Source organism: Macaca fascicularis, chromosome 4 (genome assembly GCF_037993035.2).
Source record: "Macaca fascicularis isolate 582-1 chromosome 4, T2T-MFA8v1.1".
NCBI lineage: Eukaryota > Metazoa > Chordata > Mammalia > Primates > Cercopithecidae > Macaca > Macaca fascicularis.
In genome coordinates this window covers 14,491,137-14,518,765 of record NC_088378.1, presented here as the reverse complement: position 1 = coordinate 14,518,765, position 27,629 = coordinate 14,491,137, and the positions used below count along the sequence as shown (strand labels likewise).

The 27,629-nt window shown below is 44.1% G+C and overlaps 1 protein-coding gene and 1 pseudogene across 1 annotated transcript in view; both read left to right on the top strand.

The window, feature by feature from the left end:
- Positions 1 to 8,744: 8,744 nt before the first annotated feature.
- On the top strand, positions 8,745 to 10,009 carry LOC102146286 (heterogeneous nuclear ribonucleoprotein A1-like; annotated as a pseudogene).
- Positions 10,010 to 15,669: 5,660 nt separating this feature from the next.
- SLC22A16 (solute carrier family 22 member 16) overlaps positions 15,670 to 27,629 on the top strand; it is a 52,079-nt gene continuing 40,119 nt past the window's right edge. The window contains exon 1 of the mRNA XM_005551580.4: positions 15,670 to 15,761. Within this exon, the coding sequence (XP_005551637.2) occupies positions 15,709 to 15,761 (53 nt within the window). The 5' untranslated portion in view covers positions 15,670 to 15,708. The remainder of the gene's footprint in view (positions 15,762 to 27,629) is intronic.

Genomic DNA, 27,629 nt, shown 5'->3' with positions numbered 1-27,629 from the left:
GAAAACTATCTTTTGCCATTCCGGCGGGAGCAAAATACATGTGACAAAACACAGACATCAGCCACTCTGCTTAGCACCCAATATCAAACTGGCAAGGCTCAGACTTTACCCCAGTTGGCCCCATAATTGTTAATCCAACCTCCAACAAGGAGTTTCAACTTGTGGGGGTAAGATGGTAGCCCTGCGTAACAGAAAAGATAAGAAAGAGAAAGAAGAGAAAAGGAGTAAAGCATTGTCTGTGGTAGGGTGGGGAAGGTGAAGAGCTCAGAGAGGTCAGAGAAAAACCCACCTATCCCAGCGATGCTGAATCAAAAGTTCAGTTTGTCAGTCACAAAGGGATCTTTTCCAGCAGTTTCACCACCTCTCAGGTTTCCCCCTTTAGGGAGGAAAAAGCTCCCCATGTCCCATGATCCTGTACATGACTAATTCTGTCACCCACAGCCATAAGCAAAGAGTGCAAGGCACACTAATCCAAAGAAATAGCAGTTAACATCCTGCAATGCCAAACCTGTTCTTAGCAGAGAGGGACTTTGTCAAGACAGGCCTCCAACTCCCTAAATTTTAGGAAGGACTCTATCTTCCTACGTTGGGCCTTGAACCCAGGTTTGGTCAAGCATCCTTGCCTTTTATTAAGAGGGGCCTTTAAACCTCTCTGTCTGAGGAGAGACTCTAACTCCTCTAAGTTGGGCCTCTAACTCAATCCCAGCCTTTACCCGGGTATTCCACCACTTACCCATAGTTAACCAGTCAGTGCTAGTCTATTTCCTTTGGGTCAAGGGTCTCCTCAGCAGAGTCTCTTCATGGCTCTCCAGAAAGATGTTACTGGAAAAGGGTCCTGATTCAGACTCCAAGAGAGGGTTATTGGATCTTGTGCAAGAAAGAATTCAAGGTGAGTCCATAGAGTAAAGTGAAAGTAAGTATATAAAGAAAGTAAAGGAATAAAAGAATGGCTACTCCATTGGCAGAGCAGCCCCAAGGGTTGCTGGTTACCCATTTTTATGGTTATTTCTTGATTATAACCTAACAAGGGGTGGATTATTCCTGCCTCCCCCTTTTAGACCATATAGGGTAACTTCCTGACATCACCATAGCATTTGTAAACTGTCATGGCGCTGGTGGGAGCATAGCAGTGAGGATAACCAGAGGTCACACTCATGGCCATCTTGGTTTTGGTGGGTTTTAGCTGGCTTCTTTATTGCAATCTGTTTTATCAGGAAGGTCTTTATGACCTGTATCTTGTGCCAACCTCCTGTCTCATCCTGCAAATTAGAATGCCTAACCAGCTGGAAATGCAGCCCAGCAGGTCTCAGCCTTCTTTTGCCCAGCTCCTATTCAAAATGGAGTTGCTCTGTTTCAAACACCTCAGACAATTTTGTTTATTTTTTGTAGAGATGGGGTCTCACTATGCTGCTCAGGCGGGTCTCAAACTCCCAGGCTCAAGTGATCCTCCTGCCTTGGTCTCCCAAAGTGCTGAGATTACAGGTGTGAACCACCATGCCCAGCTAATTAAACCGTTTATTTGCTGCAACACCTCATGTTCTTAGTGCATTAGCTTTTCTGGACAGTGGGCGAGACGAACACATTAGGTTGTTACAGTTTGGGTGGTATTTTCTGGGATCTGGACCTGGAGAATCTACTCAGTCAGAGGAGGGAGCCAGCTGTGGTGGCATCAGCACCTGTAAGTCCCAGCTACTTAGAAGGCTGAAGCAGGAGGATCACTTGAGCTCACGAGTTTGAGTCCAGCCTGGGCAACATAGTGAGACCCTGTCTCTAACTTTATGAAAAGAGAGACAGAGAGAGGAAATAGGGGAAGAAGAGCCAGGGATAAGAAATGCAGGGGATGGCTGGATGTGGTGGTGTTGGAACCGAACTGTCGATTTCTTCCTGGGCAGGGGTCGTCGCGAAGGATTACCGACACGAGATTTACAGCAGAGAGTTATTTATTACTAGCGCGCTAGGGTCCCAAGGCCAACTAAAAAAGGGCGGACTCTGTACAGCCCTAAAAAAACAATGTTGTTTTTATGCAGATCATTCAAAAATAATTAAAAATTCTATAACAAAACTAAAAAAAAAAATTAAACAACAACAACAAAAAAATCTCAACAAAATTAATTTAAAAATTAGTACAACCAATCCCCTTGACTTAACACCCTAATCTCCACCATCTTAAAACCCCTCATCCTACTCACACTCATCCTAACTTTCGGGCCATACATACTCAACCACTTACTCACCCTTATTAAAAATAAAATAAACATAGTACATACTATGGTTCTAACCCAACAATACCAGAGCCTCAGAACTAAAAAAGAGGCTCAAAATTGAGCCTCTGACACAAAAAGAGGAGGGAATGAAACTAGGCCGCATAAAACTTAGAAACTAGGCCTCATAAAAAAAAGAACTTAAAAAAATTAACACCAGGTGGCTCTGGATAGGGTCCCACCCTGCCTCAATAGGGTCCCACCCTGATAGGGTCCCACCCTGCCAATTCCGGGAAACAACCTCATGGGGTCCCACCCTGCCAATTCCGGGGGTCCCACCCTGCCTCGAAGTTCCCGGAATCAACAACTCCAGGAAAAAACCTCATAAGGTCCTGCTCTAACCAATTAGAACAAGACACCTTGCTCAGGCCATAGACAGACCCAATTACCACGCGCCTAAAGCTTTGTTTGAATTTCGCGCCCTAAGCTGTGTTTGAACTTGTGTTTGCCTATATAAACAGCCTGTAACAAGCAGTCGGGGTCCCAAGGCCAACTTAGAGCTTGGGACCCTAGCGCGCTAGTAATAAATAACTCTCTGCTGTGAATCTCGTGTCGGTGATCCTTCGCGGCGACCCCTGCCCAGGAAGAAATCGACAGTTCGGTTCCAACAGTGGCTCACTCCTGTTATCCCAGCACTTTGGGAGGCTGAGGTGGGCAGATCACGAGGTCAGGAGTTTGAGACCAGCCTAGCCAGCATGATTAAACCCCGTGTCTACTAAAGATACAAAAAAAATTAGCTGGGTGTGGCGCATGCCTGTAATCCCAGCTACTTGGGAGGATGAGGCAGGAGAATTGCTTGAACCCAGGAGGCGGAGGTTGCAGTGAGCCAGGATTGTGCCATTGCACTCCGGCGACAGGGTAAGACTCCATCTCAAAAAAAAAAAAAAAAAAAAGAAATACAGGGGACATCAACATTCAAAGGCAGTAGGGGAGTCAAGGTAATTTTTCGACAGAGAATCCAACGTTAGCCTAAATTTCATCTAGATTCACAGGCCCTGAAAAGCAGGACTTTGGAATTTGGAACCAGGAGCCCTCAGCTGGGTAGAACACAGTGGGTGCTAGGTAGGGGTGAGGGTGGCAATTAGAAACCAACCCCAGCCTGGCGCATGGTAGGACAGAGGTGATGGGGTGTCTGGAATTGGAGAGAAGTGTGGGAAGCAGAGAGAGAGGGTGCTGAGACAAACTGGACTCTGGAATTTCCCCAGGCAGGCTCTGACTGGGCTCTCCTGAGGAGGGAATTCAACTTGGTAGCTGGAGCAGGCTCCCTGGGCCAAGGGGAGGACAGGGTGGGGCAGAGCCTATGAGAATGTCTGCAAGACTCTTACTGCAAGAACTCAGTGAGCTGCCATCCTCCCCCTCCCCCACCACACAAACTCCCCTTTCCACTTTGTTGGTGATTTCTTATCTCTGGACGCTTCGGGTGCATTTATAGCTAAACTTATAATCGAATGCATACTTGTCATTTTATAAGTATAGCTCTGGGTTACTCTCTGCCCATCAATTAACTCAATTATGGTGTTTGCTGTCTGTCCTCTTTCTACTTTCTGGATACCTTGTATGGACCTAGATGTGGTTCCCGGGACACTTTGAATAGAAAGGCCAGGCTGAGATGAGGTTTGGGCCTGGAGGCCCCTTGGACGACAGGACATCAGAACATTTACTCAGATGCCAGGGAGTCTAAGTCACCTAACTGAACAACTACGCCTTCCAGATTTAGAAGAACGCACATACATAGTTTCCTCTCAGACCCCTGCTTTCTCCCCTCCCTCTCCCCCCACCTCCCTTCCACTCACTGGCAGAAATATATCCACCCCGTATTGTGTTAAGATGACTGTATTGTATTTCTAAAAGGCAAGTGTGTTGTTGATAGGCCTCCCTTTAGGAAGCCGAAAGGCTTGCCTGAGTGGTGGGTGGGGTTAGAGCCAGGCGCCCAGTCTTCTTCCATTCCTGTGTGGAGAAACTGCTTTTAGGAAATTGCTTACATTTTGTTTTATTATTTCCTATGCTTGGACTATGTCCATTCATTCATTTATTCAACATGTATTTATTGAGCACCTACTATATGTCAAGATGCCTACTCTCGTGGAGCTTGTATTTGAGAGTAATGATATCAGAATGCACATATTATATATGTATTATATATGCATGTATTACATATATATATATAATTAGGTCGAAGAAAAACAAAACCAGGTGGCATGGTAAGGGGCTAGAAAGTGATGAGGACTGATATTTTAGGAGGAGCAGAGAACAGTGACCTGACTGAAGTGAGGAAATAAGCCATGTGGCTCTCCAGGACCAGAAGTTTCAGGCAGAGGAATAGCACGTGTAAAATTCAGAGACTAGAGAGGAAGGTGTTTACTGTGTTTGCTGTCTTTGAGGATGGGCAAGGATGCCAGTGTGGCTGGAGTGGAGCAGGAGTTGAGAAAGAGTGGTAGGGAGGTGGGTCAGAGAAGCAGCCAGAGCCATGGCCGGACTTTGCATTTTGTTCTGAGCATGATAGGAGGCAGCTGAGCAAGGCAGGGACTTGATCTGGATTCTATTTCTGATGAGCACTTTCCTGCTATGTGGGGTGAGGGAGGAAGCAAGGAGAGCAGCTGGGAGAGACAGAGTGTAATAGAATCAGGGTCTATTATAAAGGAAGAGCAACCAGAATTTTCTAATGGAAAAGGATATGAAGTGTGAAAGCAAAAGAGGAGTAGTAAAAGACACCAAGGGTTTTGACCTGAGCAACTCAGGGACAGGGGTGTCATTTACTTAGATGGGAAGTGCTGAAGATGTGTGGTGGAGATGCGGAGAAGGTGGAAGTGTTAACAAGTCTAGAGTGCTGGGGTGAGGTCAGGTTGGACATGTAAATCTGGGGGTCATCAATGTATGTTTTGAAAGCCATTAAGATTGTCTGTAAAGAACCACATGGTAAGTGTTTTAGGCATTGTTCCAACCACTCAACTCTGCCGTTATAATACGAAAGCAGCCATAGACAATATGTGAATGAATGATCGTGACCATGTTCCAATAAAACTTTATTTTAGAAAGCAGATAGTGGGCCAGATTTGGCCCATAGGCTATAGTTTGCCAACTGTTAGACAAGGTGGTATTATCTAGGTAAATTTTAAAAAGAAAAGAGAAGAACTCAGAGCCTTGGGGCACCCAACACTTAGAAATTGGGAAGAGGAGAGGGATCTAAGGGAATGAGATATAGCAAGCAGCAAGGGAACAGGCAAATTAAGAGATTGGGGTGGCATGGGAGATGTCAGATATTTCAAGAAGGACAAACCAATATTATGGTGCCAATAAACATTGTGAAATACATTGAAATGGACAAAAAAATGGAGTGTTCTGTCTAGTATACCTTCAGGGTTATATTCATCTTTCATTGCTTTTGATCTATTTTACAGCTTTGTGAGTTATAGAAAACTGACAATAATGCAAATGATTCTTGTCTATAAAAACAATTATATCTGGTTGAATGCAATTACTTGCACTGGTAGAATTGGTAGAATGCAATTGCCCTGTGAATAAACCAGTTTTGCATTTGTAATCATGTGATGCTTAACCACAAGGATATGTTCTAAGATGTGTGGTATTGTTAGGCAATTTTGTCATTGTGCAAACATCATACGGTGTGCTTACACAAACCCAGATGGTATAGACCACTACACACCAGGCTGTAGGATAGCGCCTATTGCTTCGAGGCTGCAAACCTGAACAGCATGTTACTGAACTGAATACTGTAGGCAATTGGAACACAATGGTGAGTATTTCTGCATCTAAACATAGCTAAATATTAAAAAGGCACAGTAAAAATACAGTAAAAAAGATTTGAAATGCTACATGTATGGAGTGCACTTACTTTGAATGGAGTTTACAGGACTGGAAGTTGCCCTGGGGGAGCCAGTGAGTAAGTGATAGTAAATGTGAAGGCTTAGGACATTATTGTACCTGATGGCAGATTTTATAAATACTGTACACCTATGCTACACTAAATATATTTAACACTTTTTTCTTTCTTCAATAATAAATTAACCTTAGATTACTGTAACATTTTAATCCCATGAATTTTTAAATTTTAACAATCTTGTTGACTCTTTTCTAATAATATTTAGCTTAATACACAAACACATTGTACAGCTGTACAAAAAAATTTTGTTATATCCTTATTCTATAAACTTCTAACATTTTTAAATTACTTTTTTTTACTTTTTAAACTTTTTTGTTAAAAATGAAGACAGAAACACATACATTAGCCTAGGCTACACAGGGTAAGGAATATTAATATAACTGCCTTCCACCTCTACTCCTTGTCCCACTGGAAGGTCTTCAGGGGCAATAAGATCCATAGGGCTGTCATTTCCTATGACAACAATGCCATCTTCTGGAGCACCTCCTGAAGCACTTGTCTTAGGCTGTTTTACAGCTAAATTTTTTTTTTTTTTTTTGAGTTTCACTCTTGTTGCCCAGGCTGGAGTGCAATGGCATGATCTTGGCTCACCACAACCTCTGCCTTCCGGTTTCAAGCGATTCTCCTGCCTCAGCCTCCTGAGTAGCTGGGATTATAGGCACCCGCCACCATGCCTGGTTAGTTTTTTTTTTTTTTTTTTTTTTTTTTTTTTTTTGAGACGGAGTCTTGCTCTGTCGCCCAGGCTGGGGTGCAGTGGCCGGATCTCAGCTCACTGCAACCTCCACCTCCCGGGTTTACGCCATTCTCCTGCCTCAGCCTCCTGAGTAGCTGGGACTACAGGCGCCCGCCACCTCGCCCGGCTAGTTTTTTGTATTTTTTAGTAGAGATGGGGTTTCACCGTGTTAGCCAGGATGGTCTCGATATCCTGACCTCGTGATCCACCCGTCTCGGCCTCCCAAAGTGCTGGGATTACAGGCTTGAGCCACCGCGCCCGGCCTAGTTTTGTATTTTTTGTAGAGACGGGATTTCTCCATGTTGGTTAGGCTGGTCTCGAACTCCCAACCTCAGGTTATCCGCCCGCCTCAGCCTCCCAAAGTGTTGGGATTACAGGCATGAGCCACCGCGTCTGGCCTACAGCTAACTTTTTGCACTCTAAAATAATGATGAAGGTACAGTATAGTAAATACGTAAACTAGTAATACAGTTGTTTATGATCATTATCAAGTCCTATGCACTGTACATAATTGTATGTGCTATGCTTTTATACAACTGGCAGTACAGTAGATTTGTTTACACCAGCATCACCACAGATGCACTGCGTAATGCATTGCGCTATGATGTTAGGACAGCTATGATGTTACGAGGCAACAGGAATTTTTCAGCTCCCTTATACCCGATGGGAATACCAACATATATGGGGTCCGTTGTTGACTGAAATGTTGTGTTGCAATGTGTGACTGTATTAGTAAACTTATAAAGCTTTCCTTATTGCTTTTGTATGTGAGGTTCATGAACTTCTTTAAACTGGTTGTAACATCTTACTGGTTCCCTCATTAGCGAGTAATATAAAATCATTTACATGTGTTCATTTTATATTTGTATGTAAGTCATGATTTTACTTTTTGAAATTATTATTTGACAGTGGAGATTGAGTAAAATAAATATTAAGAATTCACAATTAAAATTGGCAACATGTAGATCATGGTGACTTTGATAAGAGCTATTTTGGAGTAGGAAGTGAAAGACTGATTGGAACAAATTGTATAAAGCTATAATAAAGACACACGGGCACAGGGGTAAATAAATAGACCAATGGAACAGAGTTAGAGATCCCAGAATAAACCCACACATAAATAGAAACTTTATAGATGGCAGAGTTGGCAATGCAGGAAAAGGATGGAGTCGTCAATAAATGGTGCTGGTGCAATTTGTCATCTATATGAGAAAAAAACAAAACTGAATCTCTACCTTGAACAAATCAATCTGTTCCAGTGAATTTAAGACTTTGATATGGTTTGAATCTCTGTCCTCGCCCAAATCTCATGTCGAATTGTAATCCCCAATGTTGGAGGTGGGGGCTGGTGGGAGATGACTGATCATGGAGGGGGATTTTTCATGAATAGTTTAGCACCAACCTCTTGCTGCTGTTCTCCATGTGAGTGAGTTGTTGTGAGATCTGGGCATGTGAAAGTGTGTAGCACCTCTTTACCTCTCTTGCTTCACTCTGGCCATGTGACATGCCTGCTTCCCCTTTGCCTTCTGCCATGATTATAAGTTTCCTGAGGCCTCCCCAGAAGCTGAGCAGATGCCAGCACCATGCTTCCTGTACAGCCTACAGAACAGTGAACCAATTAAAATTCTTTTCTTTGTAAATTACCCCACCTCAGGTATTTCTTTATAGCAATGTGAAAAGGAACTAATACAGACTTTTAGAAGAAAATAGAAGAGAATATTTTTATGTCCTCATGTTAATGAAAAAATGTTAAAATAAGACACAAAATCACAAACTTTAAAGGAAAATATTTATGAATTTGACACCATTAAAATTTTAAAAACACGTTTGATTGTCAAAAGACACATTAGCTTTCTGCCCATGGACGCCGCCGAAGAAGCATCGTTAAAGTCTGTCTTCTCCCTGCCGTCATGTCTAAGTCAGAGTCTCCTAAAGAGCCCGAACAGCTGAGGAAGCTCTTCATTGGAGGGTTGAGGTTTGAAACAACCGATGAGAGCCTGAGGAGCCATTTTGAGCAATGGGGAACGCTCACGGACTGTGTGGTAATGAGAGATCCAAACACCAAGCGTTCCAGGGGCTTTGGGTTTGTCACATATGCCACTGTGGAGGAAGTGGATGCAGCTATGAATGCAAGGCCACACAAGGTGGACGGAAGAGTTGTGGAACCAAAGAGAGCTGTCTCAAGAGAAGATTCTCAAAGACCAGGTGCCCACTTAACTGTGAAAAAGATATTTGTTGGTGGCATTAAAGAAGACACCGAAGAACATCACCTAAGAGATTATTTTGAACAGTATGGGAAAATTGAAGTGATTGAAATCATGACTGACCGAGGCAGTGGCAAGAAAAGGGGCTTTGCCTTTGTAACCTTTGACGACCATGACTCCGTGGATAAGATTGTCGTTCAGAAATACCATACTGTGAATGGCCACAACTGTGAAGTTAGGAAAGCCCTGTCAAAGCAAGAGATGGCTAGTGCTTCATCCAGCCAAAGAGGTCGAAGTGGTTCTGGAAACTTTGGTGGTGGTCGTGGAGGTGGTTTCGGTGGGAATGACAACTTCGGTCGTGGAGGAAACTTCAGTGGTCGTGGTGGCTTTGGTGGCAGCTGTGGTGGTGGTGGATATGGTGGCAGTGGGGATGGCTGTAATGGATTTGGTAATGATGGAAGCAATTTTGGAGGTGGTGGAAGCTACAATGGTTTTGCAATTACAACAATCAGTCTTCAAATTTTGGACCCATGAAGGGAGGAAATTTTGGAGGCAGAAGCTCTGGCCCCTATGGCGGTGGAGGCCAATACTTTGCAAAACCACGAAACCAAGGTGGCTATGGCGGTTCCAGCAGCAGCAGTAGCTATGGCAGTGGCAGAAGATTTTAATTAGGAAACAAAGCTCAGCAGGAGAGGAGAGCCAGAGAAGTGACAGGGAAGCTACAGGTTACAACAGATTTGTGAACCCAGCCAAGCACAGTGGTGGCAGGGCCTAGCTGCTACAAAGAAGACATGTTTTAGACAAATACTCATGTGTATGGGCAAAAAACTCGAGGACTGTATTTGTGACTAATTGTATAACAGGTTATTTTAGTTTCTGTTCTGTGGAAAGTGTAAAGCATTCCAACAAAGGGTTTTAATGTAGATTTTTTTTTTTTGCACCCATGCTGTTGATTGCTAAATGTAATAGTCTGATCGTGACGCTGAATAAATGTCTTTAAAAAAAAAAAAAGACACATTAAAGAGATTGAAAATACAATTACTCATTAACACTTAACTGACAAAAGATAGGTATCCAGATTCTGCAAAGAACACTTACAAATCAATATAAATAAAAATAACCTAATAGAAAAATGTTCAAAAAATATGAATAAGCACTTATCAGAAGAGAAAATTCAAATCATCAATGAACATATGAAAAGATGTAAAACCTCACTGCTAATTAGGGAAATGCAAATTAAAACCCCAATATAACACTATTTTATATCCCTTAAAGGGACTAATCTTTAAGAGTCTGATGATACAAGTATTGGCAAAGATGTGGGGAAATTAGAACTTTCATACTCTCTTGATTGGAAGATAAATTGATATAATCACTTTAGAAAGCAATTTGGCTTTTAAGTTTTTTTAAGGTATATCTCCAGGAGTTGTTGTGGTATAGGATATGCATATAACACAGCAACTCCTGGAGCTATGCCTTAGAAAAACTCACAAATATGTACAGAGGGACAGTTTATAGCAGTGTTGCTGTAGTAAAATTTTGGCTATAACCTGCCTATCCATTAATAAGAAAATGGTGAAGTGACTTGTGGTGTACTGGGACAATGGAATATTATGTAGTAATGAAAAACAAAGGATTAGAGCTGCATGTATCAATATGGATGAATTTCACAAACAGATGTTCAAGAGAAAGAGCAAGTTGCACAATACATGTTCATACCTAGTTTTCAGTGTGCAGATCTCGCATATTTTTTGTCAGATTTATCCCTAAGTATATTTTTAGTGCTATTGAAAATGGTATTTTAGGCTGGGCCTGGTGGCTCATGCCTGTAATCCCAGCATGGCTTTGGGAGGCTGAGACAGGAAGATTGCTTGAGCCTAGGAGTTCAAGATCTGCCTAGGCAGCATAGCGAGACCTCCTCTCTACAAAAAAATAAAAATAGCCAGGCACAGTGGATCATGTCTATAATCCTATCATTTAGGGAGGCAGAGGTGGGGGTACAGCTTAAGCCCAGGAGTTTGAGACCTGCTTGGGCAATATAGCGAGACCATGTTCTCTACAAAAAGGGGGAAAAAAGACAAAATAAATAAAAATTTACAAAATTAGCTGGGCATGGTGGTGCATGCCTGAAGTCACAGATACTCAGGAGGCTGAGGTGGGAGGATCACTTGAGCCCAGGAGGTTGAGGCTGCAGTGGGCTATGATCATTCCACTGTAGTCCAGACTGGACAACACAGTAAGACCCTATCTCAAAAAAAAAGAAGAAAACAGTGTTTAAAACATTCCAATTTCTAATTGTTCCTTACTAGTATATTGAAATACAGCATACTGTTGTATATTAATCTTATATCCTGCAACTTTGCTAAAATCACTTATTCTAGTAGCTATTAAAAATAGATTCCATCAGATTTTCTTTATATATGACCATGTCATCTGTGAATAAATACGGTTTTATTTCTTCCTTTTCAATTTGAATGCCTTTTTTCCCACCTAATGCTCTGGTTAGAACCCCCCATACAAAGCTGAATAGAAGTAGTGAGAACAGACAACCTTGTCTAATTCCCAAACTTAGGGAGAAAACATACAGTCTTTCACATGATGTATACTGTTAGCTGTGGGTTGTTTTTTGGAGATGCCCCTTATGAGATGGATATAATTCCCTTATATTCTTAGTTTGTTCAGTGTTTTTATTATGAAAAGGTGTTGGCTTCTCTCAAATGTGTTTTTTGCATTGATTGGGATGATCATGTTTTTTCATATGGTCTGTTAGTATGGTAAATTATATTGCTTGATTTTCGGATATTAAATCACTCTTTCATTCTTGTGATAAATCTCATGTGTTCATGATGTACTGTCCTTTTAAAATATAAAGAGACATCCAATTTGCTAAAATTTTGTTAAGAATTATTGTATCTATGTTCATGTAGGTATATTGGTGTATAGTTTTCTTGCCTTGTAAGGTCTTTACCTGGTTTTGATATCAGAGTACTGCTGGACCATTCAGTGATTTGGGAGGTATCCCCTCCTCTTCAATTTCCTTGAACAGTTTGTGCAGAATCAATATTATTTCTACCTTAAATGTCTGACTCTGAGGTTTTCTTTCTTTTCTTTTTCTTTTTTCTTTTTTTTTGAGGCAGGGTCTCACTCTGTCACCCAGGCTGGAGTGCAGTGGCCCAATCATGGCTCACTGAAGCCTCGACCTTCCAGGCCCAAGCAATCCTCCCACCTCAGCCTCCCAAGTAGCCAGGATAACAGGCATGCACCACGATGCCTGGCAAAATGTTTTGTATTTTTTATGGAGATGAGGTTTTACCATGTTGCCCAGGCTGGTCTCAAACTCCTTGGCTCAAGCGATCCTCCTGCCTCAGCCTCGTAAAGTGTGAGCCACTGCATGTGGCCAATCCTGGGGTTTTCTTTGTGGAAACAATGTGTTAGTTTGTTTGCATTGCTATAAAGGAATACCAGAGACTGGATAATTTATAAAGAAAGGAGATTTATTTGGCTCATGGTTCTGCAGGCTGTACATGAAGCATAGTGCCAGCATCTACTTCTGGTGAGGGCCTCAGGAAGCTTCCAGTCATGGCAGAAGATGAAGCGATGCCTGAGTCACATGGTGAGAGAAGGAACAAGAGAGAAAGAGGAGGAAGTTCCAGACTCTTTCAAACAACCAGATCTTGTGTGAACTCATAACTGAGAATTCACTCATTACTGGGGAGGATGGCACCAAGACATTCATGAAGGATCCGTGATCCAAACACCTCCCACCAGGCCCCACCTCCAACATTGGGGGCTACATTTCAACACGAGATTTGGAGACGACAAACATCCAAACCATATCATAAAGTTTTTAATTGCATATTCAATTTCTTTACTAGACGTAGGCCTATTCTGGTTATCTATTTCTTCCTGAGTGTTGTTAGATTGTATTTTTCAAGGGATTTGTCCATTTTATCCATATCGTGCCATTTCTATCTGGTGTAATTAGAATAGTGTTCATATCAAAATTCAGTTTCTCCATATCTTTTCCAGGTAACTCTCCCTTTGGTGCTTTGAAGCAATAGGGCATCTTGACTGGCTACCATGGCCCCCACCTTTCCTCCTAGGCTCAGCCCTTGACAAAAGTACTCCTCACTACTCTCTCATCTTCCCCCCACCTTGTATCCCTCTAGCATTCCTCACCTGAAGAACTTAGGCTTTCTTAAGTCTCTTTAGTTAGCAGGAAACTACCTAATTTAAAAACCTGGTCAGGCCTGTAATCCCAGCACTTTGGGAGGCCAAGGCGGGCGGATCACCTGAGGTCAGGAGTTTGGGACTAGCCTGACCGACATGGATAATCCCCGTCTCTACTAAAAAAATACAAAATGAGCCGGGAGTTTTGGGGCATGACTGTAATCCCAGCTACTTGGGAGGCTGAGGCAGGAGAATCGCTTGAACCCAGGGGGCGGAGGTTGTGGTGAGCCGAGATCGCGCCATTGCACACCAGCCTAGGCAACAAGAGCGAAACTCTGTCAAAAACAAACAAACAAACAAACAAAAAAAACTCTCCAAGCTGTTTATTACTTAAGGGTTTAGTCCTTCCAAGAGTATTTATGTTTCAGAAGAGAATGTCTGGACAGGATTGTGCCTAACAAAAGTCAGTCAATTTTTAATGGTGTTATTGTGGGCTCTGTGACAAGTAGGGGAGGGAAGCACTTTGGGAAAAGGGCCCTCCTCTTTTTAAAATACTATTCAAGTACAAGTTTGCTGTTATTACTCTTCTGCTTTAAGGCTGTCTATAGGGAGTTCCCTTTGTCCTTCGGTCAAAGTAAAATGTTTGACACAGCCTTGCAAGATCCTGCCTCTTCTCGAGCCATCAGACCCAGTCTTACTGCTCTGCTCTGCTGGAGCTCTGTCCTGGCCCTCAAACTGTTGGATTTCTCTGAGAAAGCGATAGTGTGCTCAGATTTTAAGGATGAGGTGGAGAAGTTCAAAGAGAGGGCATTTGCTATGGAACTGAGGCTACCAAAGTGACAAAGAGAATGCATCCCGATAGTGGCCTTATAAAGTGGAGTAGCACACTGACAGTGCGACCAGTGACTGCCAGGCTGACTAGAGAAGGCAACTCTCGCTGTGGATATAGTTGGAAACTGGCTTTTCTGCTTCAGCGCTGTGGACCAGCCATTGGCCTTTCTTCCCTAAAGTTCATTCACCTGATACCTTCCAGAAGGAAGGCCACCTCATGCCTGGGTTGGCCATGTGCCAAACCCCTGCCCACTCCAAAGTGTGGCTTGGAATGATGTGATCTGCTTATTAAAAATCAGATTGCAGGAGGCCAAGGCGGTTGGATCACGAGGTCAGGAGATCGAGACCATCCTGGCTAACACGGTGAAACCCATTTCTACTAAAAATATTAAAAATTAGACGGGCATGGTGGCGGGTGCCTGCAGTCCCAGCTACTTGGGAGGCTGAGGCAGGAGAATGGCCTGAACCCGGGAGGTGGAGCTTGCAGTGAACCGAGATCGCACCACTGCACTCCAGCCTGGGCAACAGAGCGAGACTCTGTCTCAAAAAAAAAAAAAAAGAAAGAAAAGAAAAGAAAAATCAGATTCCTGTGCCCCAGGCAGACTGACTCATCAGGGGTGGAGTCTAGAAATAAATTTACATTTATTTATTTTTTATTTTTGTATAGACTAGGTGTCACTATATGATGGTCTCAAACTCCTTGGCTCCAGCAATCCTCCCCCTTCGGCCTCCCAAAGCACTGGGATTATAGGCCTGAGCCACCGCGCCAGCCTAATTGTACTTTTTTTTTTTTTTTTTTTTTTGAGACAGAGTTTCACTCTTGTTGCCCAGGCTGGAGTGCAATGGCAAGATCCTGGCTTACCGCAACTGCCGCCTCCGGGTTCAAGCGATTTTCCTGCCTTAGCCTCCCGAGTAGCAGGGATTACAGGCATGCACCACCATGCCCTGCTAATTTTGTATTTTTAGTAGAGAAGGGCTTTCTCCATGTGGGTCAGGCTGGTCTTGAACTCCCGACCTCAGGTGATCCGCCCGCCTCGGCCTCCCAAAGTGCTGGGATTACAGGTGTGAGCCAGTGCGCCGGGCCTTAAATGTACCTTTTAAACCAAGTTCTGCAGTAGATTTTCAGGCATGAAAATTTGAGAACCATGTTTGTGAGGGGCGTCATGCGGAAGGCCATATATTCTTGCAGCCAGTAGACTGAACCCGGACCTTGCATCCCCACCCTGGGCTCTCTCTCAGCGACAACTTTTCCCAGGTGTCGGGGCTTCCCTCCAGCGTGACGACCCCACGGATACGGTGCCAAGAGCCAGGCTGGCAGCTGGGCGGGCGGGAGAGCGGCGGGGCTGGGGGCGCGGGCACCATACGACGGCGGGCTCCGGGACCACAGCGCGCCGGGGAGGAGGCCGAGGCGGCGGGAAAAAGCCGAAGATACTTGAGGGGACGGAGGGACCAAGCGACGGAGGGAGGAACAGAGTACAGCCTCGCGCTCGTACCGAGCACTGGGACGCGCGGGGAGCGCAGGAGGCCGGGCGGGGAGGTTCGGGGCGGGGCGTGCTACCCGCAGCCCCCGGAGCTCGGCTAACTCTGCGCCCAGTGCACGGCAGCACCATGGGGTCCCGCCACTTCGAGTGGATTTATGACCACGTGGGGCACTTCGGCAGGTAGGGGGCGGGGTGGGGAGGGGGCGCCACGCGGGAGGCGGCGCCAAGGGGTCCGTTTCTTTCGGTTGCGGCAGGGTTCTCGCGCGGCGCTCGCGATCCGAAAACATCTCCACTCCCTCCTTCCCCCGCGCAGTCCGGACACAGGCGTCCAGATGCCGGCCCCGAGCTGGGCTTGTCCCCTAGGACTCTGGCAGCGGGGCCTGGCATGGTGATCAGAGGCGCCGGGCTCGCTCGGGGTGCGCCTGTTGCCAGGCAGGTGGGACCTGAGTGCTCTCCGCGGCAGCCGATGCTAGAGGCCCCCCAGGGGCCAGATCGCACGCTTAGCGGGTGCCTGTGCCTGGCGGCCCGTTTCTCTAATCCCTTTTCTCACTTCCCTAGACGGCTGCTGCCCCCTTCTGCCCCGCGCCGCCGTAGGGCCTCCCTCTGTGCCTGGCAGGTATTCCCCAGGGACAACCGTTAGTCAGAGTTGGTTGCCGTTTATTAAAACCTAATATGTGCCAGGTACACTGTACCGAGAGCTTACACACAGTTCTTCATTTGATGTTCACCGGGACCCTGCAAAGGAGGTGTTCAAATCCCTATTTTAGTGATTGGGAAACTGAAGCTGGCGGGGTCAAGGACTCGTAGCCAACGCATGGTGGAACCACGTTTTACCTCCGTACACCCTCTTTTCATTTGTCAAACGGATTTAAAATTTTTAAAATTATTCATTCGTGCGTTCATTTATGGACAGAGCTCCTTTATCTGACTCAAGAGTGCTTTGAGAAGAGAGGTAGCCGGGTGAGGGGCCATGCAGCGTGACGGCCGGAGATTTGGAGCTGCGTCTGAATCCTGGCCTGCTACTTACCTCTGATATGATTCTGGAGATACTTTGTGTCTCAGTTTCCTATCCAGAAAATGGGAATTAGGCTTAGCGAAGAGATGATGTGGTGCTGTACTTCAAGGTGGAAGGTTGTATGCGTTTTGGTTTTGATTCCCAGTGTCTGCAAAAAAGAGCTGTTAGGACAGAGGAAAGGGGCAAGAAGCCCCAGCTGTTCCCTGCTTCCTTCTGCTTGCATCATTGAACGCTGTCTTGTGCCTGGCTTGGTCATAAGCCGTTGGTACGTGTTGCTTCCTTTAATTTTCACTACAGTCTGATAAGGTTGGTAGTATCACCCTCTTTTCACAGATGAGAAAAACAAGGTTTCTGCCTAAGCGTAAATCTAATACTAGCAGGGCAGAATTGGATGCCATTGGATGCCCATCACCTCCACAGCCCACACTCTCAACCATGATGCACTCCTGAGCACGGTTAGGTGACGGCCCCTCGGCTGGGCCAAGCTCTTTATGTATGATCTCATTTCATCCTTTTGGAAGCAGAATAGCACAGAGGTTAAAAGATCAGTTTTAAGGCTGGATGTCTGAGTTCCCATTCTGGCACTACTATACATTAACTATATGGTCTTGAGCATATTATTGACCACTTTCTTATCCGTAAAATGAGGCTAATAATAGCAGTACAAATGTTTTCAAATAGGAGTAGTGAAAATGTGTATATGAAGACTCCGCATGCAGTTTCTCATCCTCACAGTAACTCAATGAGGTAGGTGGTACTAACACCTTAGGTCCCCTGTGTTTTTTAGGGATTAGCTGAGATAATTATATTAGCTCGTGTTTGACTAAGGTACCCTATCAAACAGATTCCTCAACTGGAAGTTTATAACTCTCCAGTTGAACTGCCCACAGCAGGATCTGTGCCACAAGACCAGTCAGGGGCCCTGACAGGTGGGGCAGCTCTGCCATCCATGGCATGGGGCTCCTTGTCTGTGCATGGAGCAGCTGCTCATCCATAGTGACAGCTCACTATGGTGAAGAGGGGCCAAATGGGTTTGAGGAGACAGCTCTTAGCTGGCCACCATAATGTATGCAAAAGTCTTATTATTCAGTAAGTTCTCAATAAGTCATGGCTATTATTGTTACCTGAGTTCCCATATTGGTGGTCAGGATTGACTTGTGAAAGCAGCTTACAGGAGGGAAAAGGGTAACAAACCAATGCTTATACAGTAGAAGGTGAAAACAGTGTGACTGTAACACAGTACCCCATTTTTCTCAGATATTTGTTCTAATTGGTCTCTATTTTTATAAACAGAAAAGAAAGTTATTGTGATGATTATTTAGTCCTCTTTTTAAGGGAACCTAGTGAAAGTGTTAAGTAGAGCAGTGGTCTCCAACCTTTTTAGCACCAGGGACCCGTTTTGTGGAAGACATTTTTTCCGCAGACCTGTGGTGGGGTCGGGGGGATGGTTTCAGGATGAAACTGCTTCACCTCAGATCATCAGGCATTAGATTCTCACAAGGAGCTCTCAACCTAGATCCCTTGCATGTGCAGTTCACAATGGGGTTCACGCTCCTGTGAGAATCTAATGCCGCGGCTGATCTGACAGGAGGTCGAACTTAGGAGATAATGCTCCCTGGTCACTGCTCACCTCCTGCTGTGTGGCCCAATTTCTGCATGGACCAGTACTGGTCTACGGCCCGGGGCTTGGGGACCCCTAAAGTAGACAACCCTGATTACCTCTCATTTCTCATTGATCATTTCTTGAATAAGGAAGCACTATTCTAGTCACCTTGAAAAGGGGGAAAACAGGCCAGGCGCAGTGGCTCATGCCTGTAATCCCAGCACTTTGGGAGGCCGAGGTGGGCGGATCACGAGGTCAGGAGATTGAGACCATCCTGGCTAACACGGTGAAACCCCATCTCTACTAAAAATACAAAATATTAGCCGGGTGTGGTGGCGGGCGCCTGTAGTCTCAGCTACTTGGGAGGCTGAGGCAGGAGAATGGCATGAACCCGGGAGGCAGAGCTTGCAGTGAGCCGAGATCGCACCACTGTACTCCAGCCTGGGCAACAGAGCGAGACTCTGTCTCAAAAAGAAAAAAAAAAAAAGGGGGGGAAACGGGATACCTGAGAAGAACTAAAATACCATTCCAGGATTTCTCCTGAAACCATATTGTAGTTCCATAAACTTCACAGCTGAAGCTCCATATGGAAAGAAATTGAGGAGACTGAGATTTAGGCACCTGTGTTGGGAGGACCTGAACCTGGATCCCTGAGTTAGCTGTCCTGGGATAAGAGAAGTGATGGTTTAAAAGTTTAGAGTTGGAATATGGAGCCTGTGGCAGACCTTCATGGATGGACAGAGGTAGGGTTTTGTCTTTTGTTTTTTGTTTTTTTTTTTCAATATGTAGTTTTTCTGGCTCTTTTTGGACTTCAGCATATGAACATCATAACATCTACCATTTATATACAGCTATGGTGTGCCATACAGTGCTTTCCAGGTGTTAACTCATTTCATTCCCACAAAGCCCATTGTTCAAATGAGGAAACTGAGGCACAGAAAGGATAAGGATCTTGCTCATGGTCCCTGGTGGTAAGTAACAGGGCCAAGATCAAACCTTGGCAGTCTGGCTCCAGAATCCATGCTCTTAACCACGATGGGCTCCACCAGTTATGCTTTTATGCGGAATGATATAATCTAGGACTGAAAGCAATTTTCTTCATCGGTCACCCAGATTGCATGGGCCCATTGCCTGGGGCTTCTGGCCACCCTTGCTCTCCCTCGCCTCTGGGTTTTCTGCCGATTGTGTTTGTGTGATTCTTTTTCCACTCATATGTCGTATCTATAAGCCTGTTGTCCTGGTGGACCCCTAGGTTGGGTACATGCATGACACCTCTGAGGGCCAAGAACCTTTGTAAAGGAGAGAGTGACGTGTTAGAATGCTAGACGCCTAAGGACATGGGGTTTGCTTTTTCAAGAAGTTATTCTTGCAACAGGGAAAGGGAAATTTGAATTGAAGGAGTGCTTAGGACCTTTCTAGCACATGGAAAGTGTGTTTATGTGAACTAGCATGGCTTGATTGGGGGCCACTTAGTGGTTGTTTTTGGGGTATAAGATATGAGAGTGAGAGAGGCAGGAGGTAAGCTTACAGTCATCTCCATGAGTGTTTTTGTATGTCATACTGCAGAGTTTGGGTATCAGAAGATTACTTTGCAGTGCAGAGGGTGGATTGGAGGGGCAGCAAGTGGGGCAAGGGGGCCAGTGAAGACCTAGATAAGAGCCCAGGTGAGAGAGAAAGAGGGTCTGGACAGTGGGAGTGTGGGCAGGGAGAACCAGACGGTTTTAGCAGGCGGAGTTGATGGGACCTCTTGGCCCTAAGGCATGAAGGAGAAGTGAAAGGGACCACATGCCCCTCCTAGCCCACCCCATGCCCCATGCCCAGGATTTCTAGTTTGTGTGGGTGATGGTACCCTAAACTCAGAAAGTTACCTTCCAGGTGGGGCAGGCCTAGATACTGAGCTCAGTTTGAGATTGGTTTACCTTGAGTTCCTTGTGGGAATTCCAGGCAGAGACATCCAGTGGGAAGTTGGGTAGATAATCTGTTGCTCAGGGAAAATGCCCCCTTGTTAATATGGATCAGCTGGCCATCCAGGGCTGCAGTCCAGCTGGCCAGTGCCTTGTGGACAGATTAGGCATGCCTTGGCACCTGTTCCAGCTGTGTCTCAGCAGGGGTGTTGCTGAATACTTTTCCCTCTCCCTGGGCCCTGTAGATAGAAAACTTTTAAATTGATATATTGCATATATGCAGAAAAGTGTGCACCATAATCTACAACCTGATGAGCTGTCATACAGTGAACACACCCACGTTACCCCCGCTGAAATTATCTCCTCTTATGCCTTCTCCCAAGCTGTACTCCATCCCTGTCACCCAAGCTCACTACTCTCCTTACATCAACCATACTAAATGTTACATAACTGGGGTAAAAAGCACGTGCCCTTTGGCTGCTTTTGTTCCACACTGTGTTTGTGAGATCCACCCATATTGTGTGTCACAGTAGTTAGTCGATTTTCATAGCTACCTAGTATTTAATGGCAAGAATATTTCACGGTTCATTCATTTACTGTCAACAGACGTTTAGACTGTCTCCAGGTTGGGCTTGTTATGAGTTGCCTTTCTCGCATTTGTCTTTTAGGGTACGGTTATGTGTCGCTTAACGACAGAGATACTTCTGAGAAGTTCATCGTTAGGTGATTTTGTTGCTCTGCAAACATCACAGACTATATTTACACAAACCTGGATGGTACAGCCTGCTACACACTTAGGCTCTATGGTATAGCCCACTGCTCCTAGACTACAAACCTGTACAGCATGTTATTGTACTGAATACTGTAGGCAATTGTAACACGATGGGAAGTATTTGTGTACCTAAACATGGAAAGGGTATAGTAAAAATATGGTATTAAAATTATAATCTTGTGGGACTACTGTTGTATATGTGGTTCATCATTGACTGAAACGTCGTTTTGTGGTGTGGGGCTCTACTTGTGTGTGCATTTCACTGGGTATATACCTAGGAGATGATGTCACAGGTGGTGCATGTGGTCAGCTGCCAGATAGTTTTGCAAAGTGCTTATAAGAAATGTCACCCTCATAGGCTAGTTATTGGTTTTTCAGTTGCTCCACAACAATTGTCCAGTATTTTGAATGTCAAACCTTGTATCAGTACATAGTTTAACCAGAAAAGTAGATATCCTGGGGCAGTGTTTTCATCCGTATCAGCATCTCCTAGGAAGCTTCTTAAGCTTGTAGAGGCCTTGACTCCACCTTAGACCTCCTGAATCATGATTGCTAAGAGGGGGGCAGAAAAGACAAATCCTCGCTTCAGAGGCCTGCCAGGGTGGGTGCTGTGTTGGGGTGTGTGTGTGTGTGTGTGTATGTGTGTGTGCAGAAGAGAAAAAGAGACAAAGAGAGGAGAGGGGAAGAGAGAGAGAATAGTTCTGGTGATGACTGTGGGGGTCAGCTAGCTGAGGAAGAAAAAACTGAGGCCAGAAAGGTAGCGACAAACTGAAGAAGCTGGTAGGATCTGAAGACTGGACGTCTGAATGGTGCTGGAAATGGGGTCAGTGGGAAGGACGGGGGGAGTAAGAGGGTAGGAGGTCATAGTCAGAACGTGAGCTTTTCAGTGGTGGAGCTGCTCCAGGTGGTGAGACTAGTTAGGGAACAAACCCAAATGCCTCAGGTAAACTTTAGGCAAATTATACATGCTGCTGTTTGCAGGGGCTGTATTGTCATTTGCTGAGTTGAAATTTCAGGGATGGGAGTCAAAGAATATAAATATGTGTGTCATACATACATGATTTATGTTCTATTTCCAGTCATATTCATATGGGATTGTTATTATAGGATGCTCCTTAGGCCCTCAACAAAATTTAGTTTCAAGAGGACCTGATTTTCATGCCTCTTATTGCCATGGTGTCTAGTGGGTAGATGGTGGTCCATGACAAGCCACACTGTAATGATCTGGATGGGGTGATTCTCAGACTAGGAATGCTCCTTTAGTTAAAAACTACATGCTACCCTTTCCCTCTGGGATGTCCTAGGAGTATCTATACTTTTATCATACTTTCACCATAATTTCTTTGACCAGTCTCCTGCCAATGGACATTTCAGTTTTCTATGTTTTGCAGTTATAGATAGTGCTGAAAATGAAATTTATAAATTCACTTTGGGATAGTTGATATCTTTGTGATGTTGACTACTGGTTACTTTTAGGGAAGTCAAGTTTTATTATTATCAAAAGCAGACAGTAACATCCATTAGTGTAATGTCTTTTAGCAAAGCAGAGACACCTAGGTGCTTGATTTTACAAAAAATTAGTGCATATGAACTGTTTTCTTAGGCAAGATTAGTTTTCCATTTTATTTACATCAGCGATTCACTAAGCAAAGATTTTTTTTTGTCTGTACAGTTCAGCTAGCTCACAAACTCTGATGTATGTTGAGATGATTAAATGAGATAATGAGTGTGAACATGCTTTAAAGTATGATCCAATGTAAGGTGTTAGTATTTATTTATTTATTTATTTTTGAGACAGGGTCTCTCTCTGTTGCCCAGACTAGAGTGCAGTGGCGCGATCTTGACTCACTGCCACCTATGCTTCCAGGTTCCAGTGATTCTCCTGCCTCAGCCTCCTGAGTAGCTGGGACTGCAGTCGTCCACCACCATGCCTGGCTAATTTTTGTATTTATAGTAGAGATGGGGTTTCGCCATGTTGGCCAGGCTGGTCTTGAAATCCTGACCTCAAGTGATCCACCCTCCTCAGCCTCCCAAAGTGCTGGGATTATAAGCATGAGCCACTGTGCCCGGCCTAAGAGATTAGCATTATAGAATAAGCACAGTGACCAAGACAATGCTGAATAAGCTGTACATACAGCACAGGCAGGTATGAACAGAGTAGAGTGGAGAGGGGAGAATTGACTTCTGCTGTGTAAGATGAGGCCCATCTACAATCTGTGCAGTAGAAGCAGACTGGACTGCACTGTAGGGTCAAGGAGTCTCCTAAGAGAGCCATTTTTATTGACTGGAAGATGCTTCCTGAGAAAATGCCAGGGAAGGAAGAAACACCTCCTGAATGGACAAGCCTGCTTCCCAAGGGCAGGTGACCCATCAGCCATGCCAGGTGCTCACCCCCATGAGGCCACAGGCAATATAGCAACCCCAAGGCTCTGTGGTGACATGGCAACCAGTGCAGGGGCTGGGGACGAGGGATTCCGGCCTGGAGGTGTGAGGGTCAGCACCACTCATCTTCAAGCCAAGATGTTAGTCTGTGGGGTCTTTTGAGCAAGAGCAACACAAGCCTGTCTTCTCAGCCTACTCTTCCTGCCCAACCCCTCTGTCTAGGATGGACTGAGGCTGATTTCTTTTTTTCTTTATTTTTTATTTTTATTTTTATTTTTTTGAGACAGAGCCTTGCTCGCTCACCCAGGCTGGAGTGCAATGATGCGATCTTGGCTCACTGAAACCTCTGCCTCCCAGATTCAAGCAATTCTCTTGTCTCAGCCTCCTGAGTAGCTGGGACTACAGGCACGTGCCACTATGCCTGGCTAGTTTTTGGTGTTTTTAGTGGAGACAGGGTTTCAGCATGTTGGCCAGGCTTGTCTCGAACTCCTGTCCTCAGGTGATCCACCTGCCTTGGCCTCCCAAAGTGCTGGGATTACAGGCATGAACCACCATGCCCGGCCTGATTTCTGATCATTTTACTGCTGGCAGGGACATGTTAATATTTCCTGGAAAAAACAGAGCTAGCTCCCATTAGCCCATCAAGCACTGGGGCTCCAAGCTCTTCTCTTGGCTGCTCATCCCAAAGAGACCCTAAGAATAGGAATTAGTGTGTTCTCTCTCATCCTGGAGCTAGAAGAACACTACTTACTTCCCACCTGCATTTTGCTTTGTATTTTTCTTTTGTGGACTAGCTAGCTACCAGGGCCAGTGTCACAGATAGAGTTCAGTTTTGAAACTGTGGCTAACATGACCAGCCTGTGGTGTCCTGATAGCCACAAGACTTGAAATTAATTCCATTCAACCTATTATTTATCTACATGAGGTTCTATGATAAGTGAGGAGTGGTGGCTACATGCCAGCCTGGGTTATCTGTGAGGACTTGGAGAGGTCACTAGGTTGCGATAGTCTCCAAAGCAGGGTGTGTTCACCAGTGGGGGGTAGAGATGATCCCTTGGAGTGCCACCAAAAAAACACTCATTTTATATATGAATGTGTGTATAAAAGTCAATACATACAAATGGAAGTTTATATTTCCATATACATAATATGTTAATTTAGCATTATATGAATATGTGTGTGTACATATGTTCACTTTATATGTCGACATGCACATCTGTGCACACACACACTTTTAAAAATTTAACTGATAGGACACCCAGGCTAAATTTTTGGATACACTGGCCTATTGAACATCTCTCTTTACCAGGGTACTGAGCATGAGTCAATTTCAGCGCTGTTCATTTTCAGCCCAAGGTATTCTCTAGCATGCTATAGCCACTGCACTACACACTGTGCTGGGTGCTATGGGAGATACGAAAGTGACTGAACCACAGTTTCTGCTCTGATGAGACTTTAGCTCAACCTTTTGTAGGACTTCTGTTGTTGATTTGGTAGAGAAATAGAAAACATTCACCTGGTGTTCTTTAAAAAAATCAACATAAATAACAGAACAGTACTTCAGCTGCATATTGTGTTCATAGAAGAGAAGGAAAAATGGGGACTAGAAAATGCATAAATGAGGGCCGGCCGCGGTGGCTCAAGCCTGTAATCCCAGCACTTTGGGAGGCCGAGACGGGTGGATCACAAGGTCAGGAGATCGAGACCATCCTGGCTAACATGGTGAAACCCCATCTCTACTAAAAAATACACACAAAAAAACTAGCCGGGCGAGGTGACGGGCGCCTGTAGTCCCAGCTACTCGGGAGGCTGAGGCAGGAGAATGGTGTGAACCCGGGAGGCGGAGCTTGCAGTGAGCTGAGATCCGGCCACTGCACTCCAGCCTGGGCGACAGAGCAAGACTCCGTCTCAAAAAAAAAAAAAAAAAAAAAAAAAAAGAAAATGCATAAATGAGTGAGAATGGGAAAGGGGGAAGCAAGTAAAAAGACAGGACTGAGAGAAGCTGTCAGTGAAGGATAAAGAGACTGAAAATCGGTATTTAGGTTGGAGGGAAAAAAAAAAACGTGGAGAGAGAGGAGTATGAGAGGAACAGGCTAGACCAGTAGGTCTCAAAACGTGAGAGTTCTTGTAGGTCTTTGAAGTCTGCAAGGGCAAAACTTTTTCCTAGCAATACTAAGATATTAGCTGTCTTTTAAAAAACTCTCATTCTCTCATGAAAGTACAGCAGAGTTTTCCAGAGACTAGGTGATGTGTAATAACACATCAGATTGAATGCAGACACAGACATGAGAAACCAGCTGTCTTCTATTAATGCAAGTATTAACTGTGGAACAGTGCCACTATTCTTACTAATTTTGTTTCATTTTGTTTGGAACACTATAACTATATGTTATTTAATGTTAATATCTAGTGAATTTATTAAATTTAATGAATTACTAAGCATTTAAAAATTTCTCCATTTCCAGCCCTTTTTCTTTTGCCTTAGGAATTGCATTTATTTTTATTTTTGTTATTTTATTTCATTTTAGATTCAAGGGTACATGTGTGAGTTTGTTAAATGGGTATATTGTGTAATGGTGTGGTCTGGGCTTCTAGTGAACCCATCATCCAAATAGTGAACATTGTACCCAATAGGTAATTTTTCAACCCTCATCCCTGTTCCCTCTCTTTCTTCTTTTGGAGTCCCCAGTATCTATTATTTCCATCTTTATGTCTATGTGTACCTATGGTTTAGCTCCCACTTATAAGTGAGAACATGTGATATTTAGTTTTCTGTTTCTGAGTTATTTCACGTAGGATAGTCGTTTCCAGCTCCATCCATGTTACTGCAAAGGATGTGATTTCATTCTTTTTTATGGCTGCATAGTGTTCCATGGTGTGTATATATGCCACATTTTCTTTATCCAGTTAACCATTGATGGACACTTAGGTTGATTCTTTGACTTTGTAATTGTGAATAATGCTGTGATAAACAGACAAGGGCAGGGATCTTTTTGATATAATGATTTCTTTTCCTTTGGGTAAATAACCAGTAATGGGATTGCTGTATCAAATGGTAGTTCTATTTTTGGTTGTTTGAGAAATCTTGATAATGTTTTCCATAGGGGTTGTACTAATTTATATTCCTGCTAAGAGTGTATAAGTGTTCCCTTTTCTCCACAGCCTCACCAATATCTGTTATTTTTGACATTTTAATAATAACTATTCTGAATGGTATGAGATGATATCTCATTGTGGCTTTAATTTGCATTTCTTTCATGATTAGTGATACTGAGCATTTTTTTCCTGTTTGTTGGCTGCTTGTATGTCTTCTTTTGGAAAGTGTCTGTTTATGTCCTTTGCCCACTTTTTAATAGGGTTATTATTATTTTTTGTATTAATTTGTTTGAGTTCCTTATGGATTCTGGATATTAGCTCTTTGTTGGATGCATAGTTTAGTTTGCAAATATTTTTCCCATTCTGTAGGTTATATACTCTATCGATTGTTTCTTTTGCTATGCAGAAGCTTTTTAGTTGAATTAATTCCCATTTGTCTATTTTTGGTTTTGTTGCATTTGCCTTTGAGGACTTGGTCATAAATTCTTTGCCTCAGCTAATGTCCGGAAGAGTTTTTCCTAGGTTTTCTTCTAGTGCTTTTAGAGTGTCAGGTCTTACATTTAGGCCTTTAATTCAACCTTAGTTAATTTTTGCACATGGTGAGAGATAGGTATCCAGTTTCATTCTTCTGCATGTAGCTAGCCAGTTTTCCCAGCACCATTTATTGAATAGGGAGTCCTTTTCCCATTGCTTATTTTTGTTGATTGTGTTGATGGTCAGTTGCTTGTAGGAGTGTGGCTCTATTTATGGATTCTCTATTTTGTTCCATCCGCCTGTGTGTCTATTTGTGAACCAGTTCCATGCTGGTTTGGTTACTATAGCCTTGTAGTATAGTTTGAAGTCAGATAATGTGATGCCTCTGGCCTGGCTCTTTTTGCCTAGGATTGCTGTGGCTATTTGGGCTCTTTTGTGGTTCCATGTGAATTTTAGAATAGTTTTTTCTAATTCTGTTAAAAACAATGCTAACTCTATAGGAATTGCATTGAATTTGTAGATTGCCTTGGGCAGTATGGTCATTTAAATGATATCCATTCTTCTTTTTTTTTTTTTTTTTTGAGACAGAGTCTTGCTCTGTCACCCAGGCTGGAGTGCAGTGGTGCGATCTCCGCTCACTGCAACCTCTGCCTCCCAGGTTCGAGCAATTCTCCTGCCTCAGCCTCCCGAGTAGCTGGGACTACAGGCACCTGCCAACACACCCGGCTAATTTTTTGTAATTTTAGTGGAGACGGGGTTTCACCATGTTAGCCAGGATGGTCTCAATCTCCTGACCTCGTGA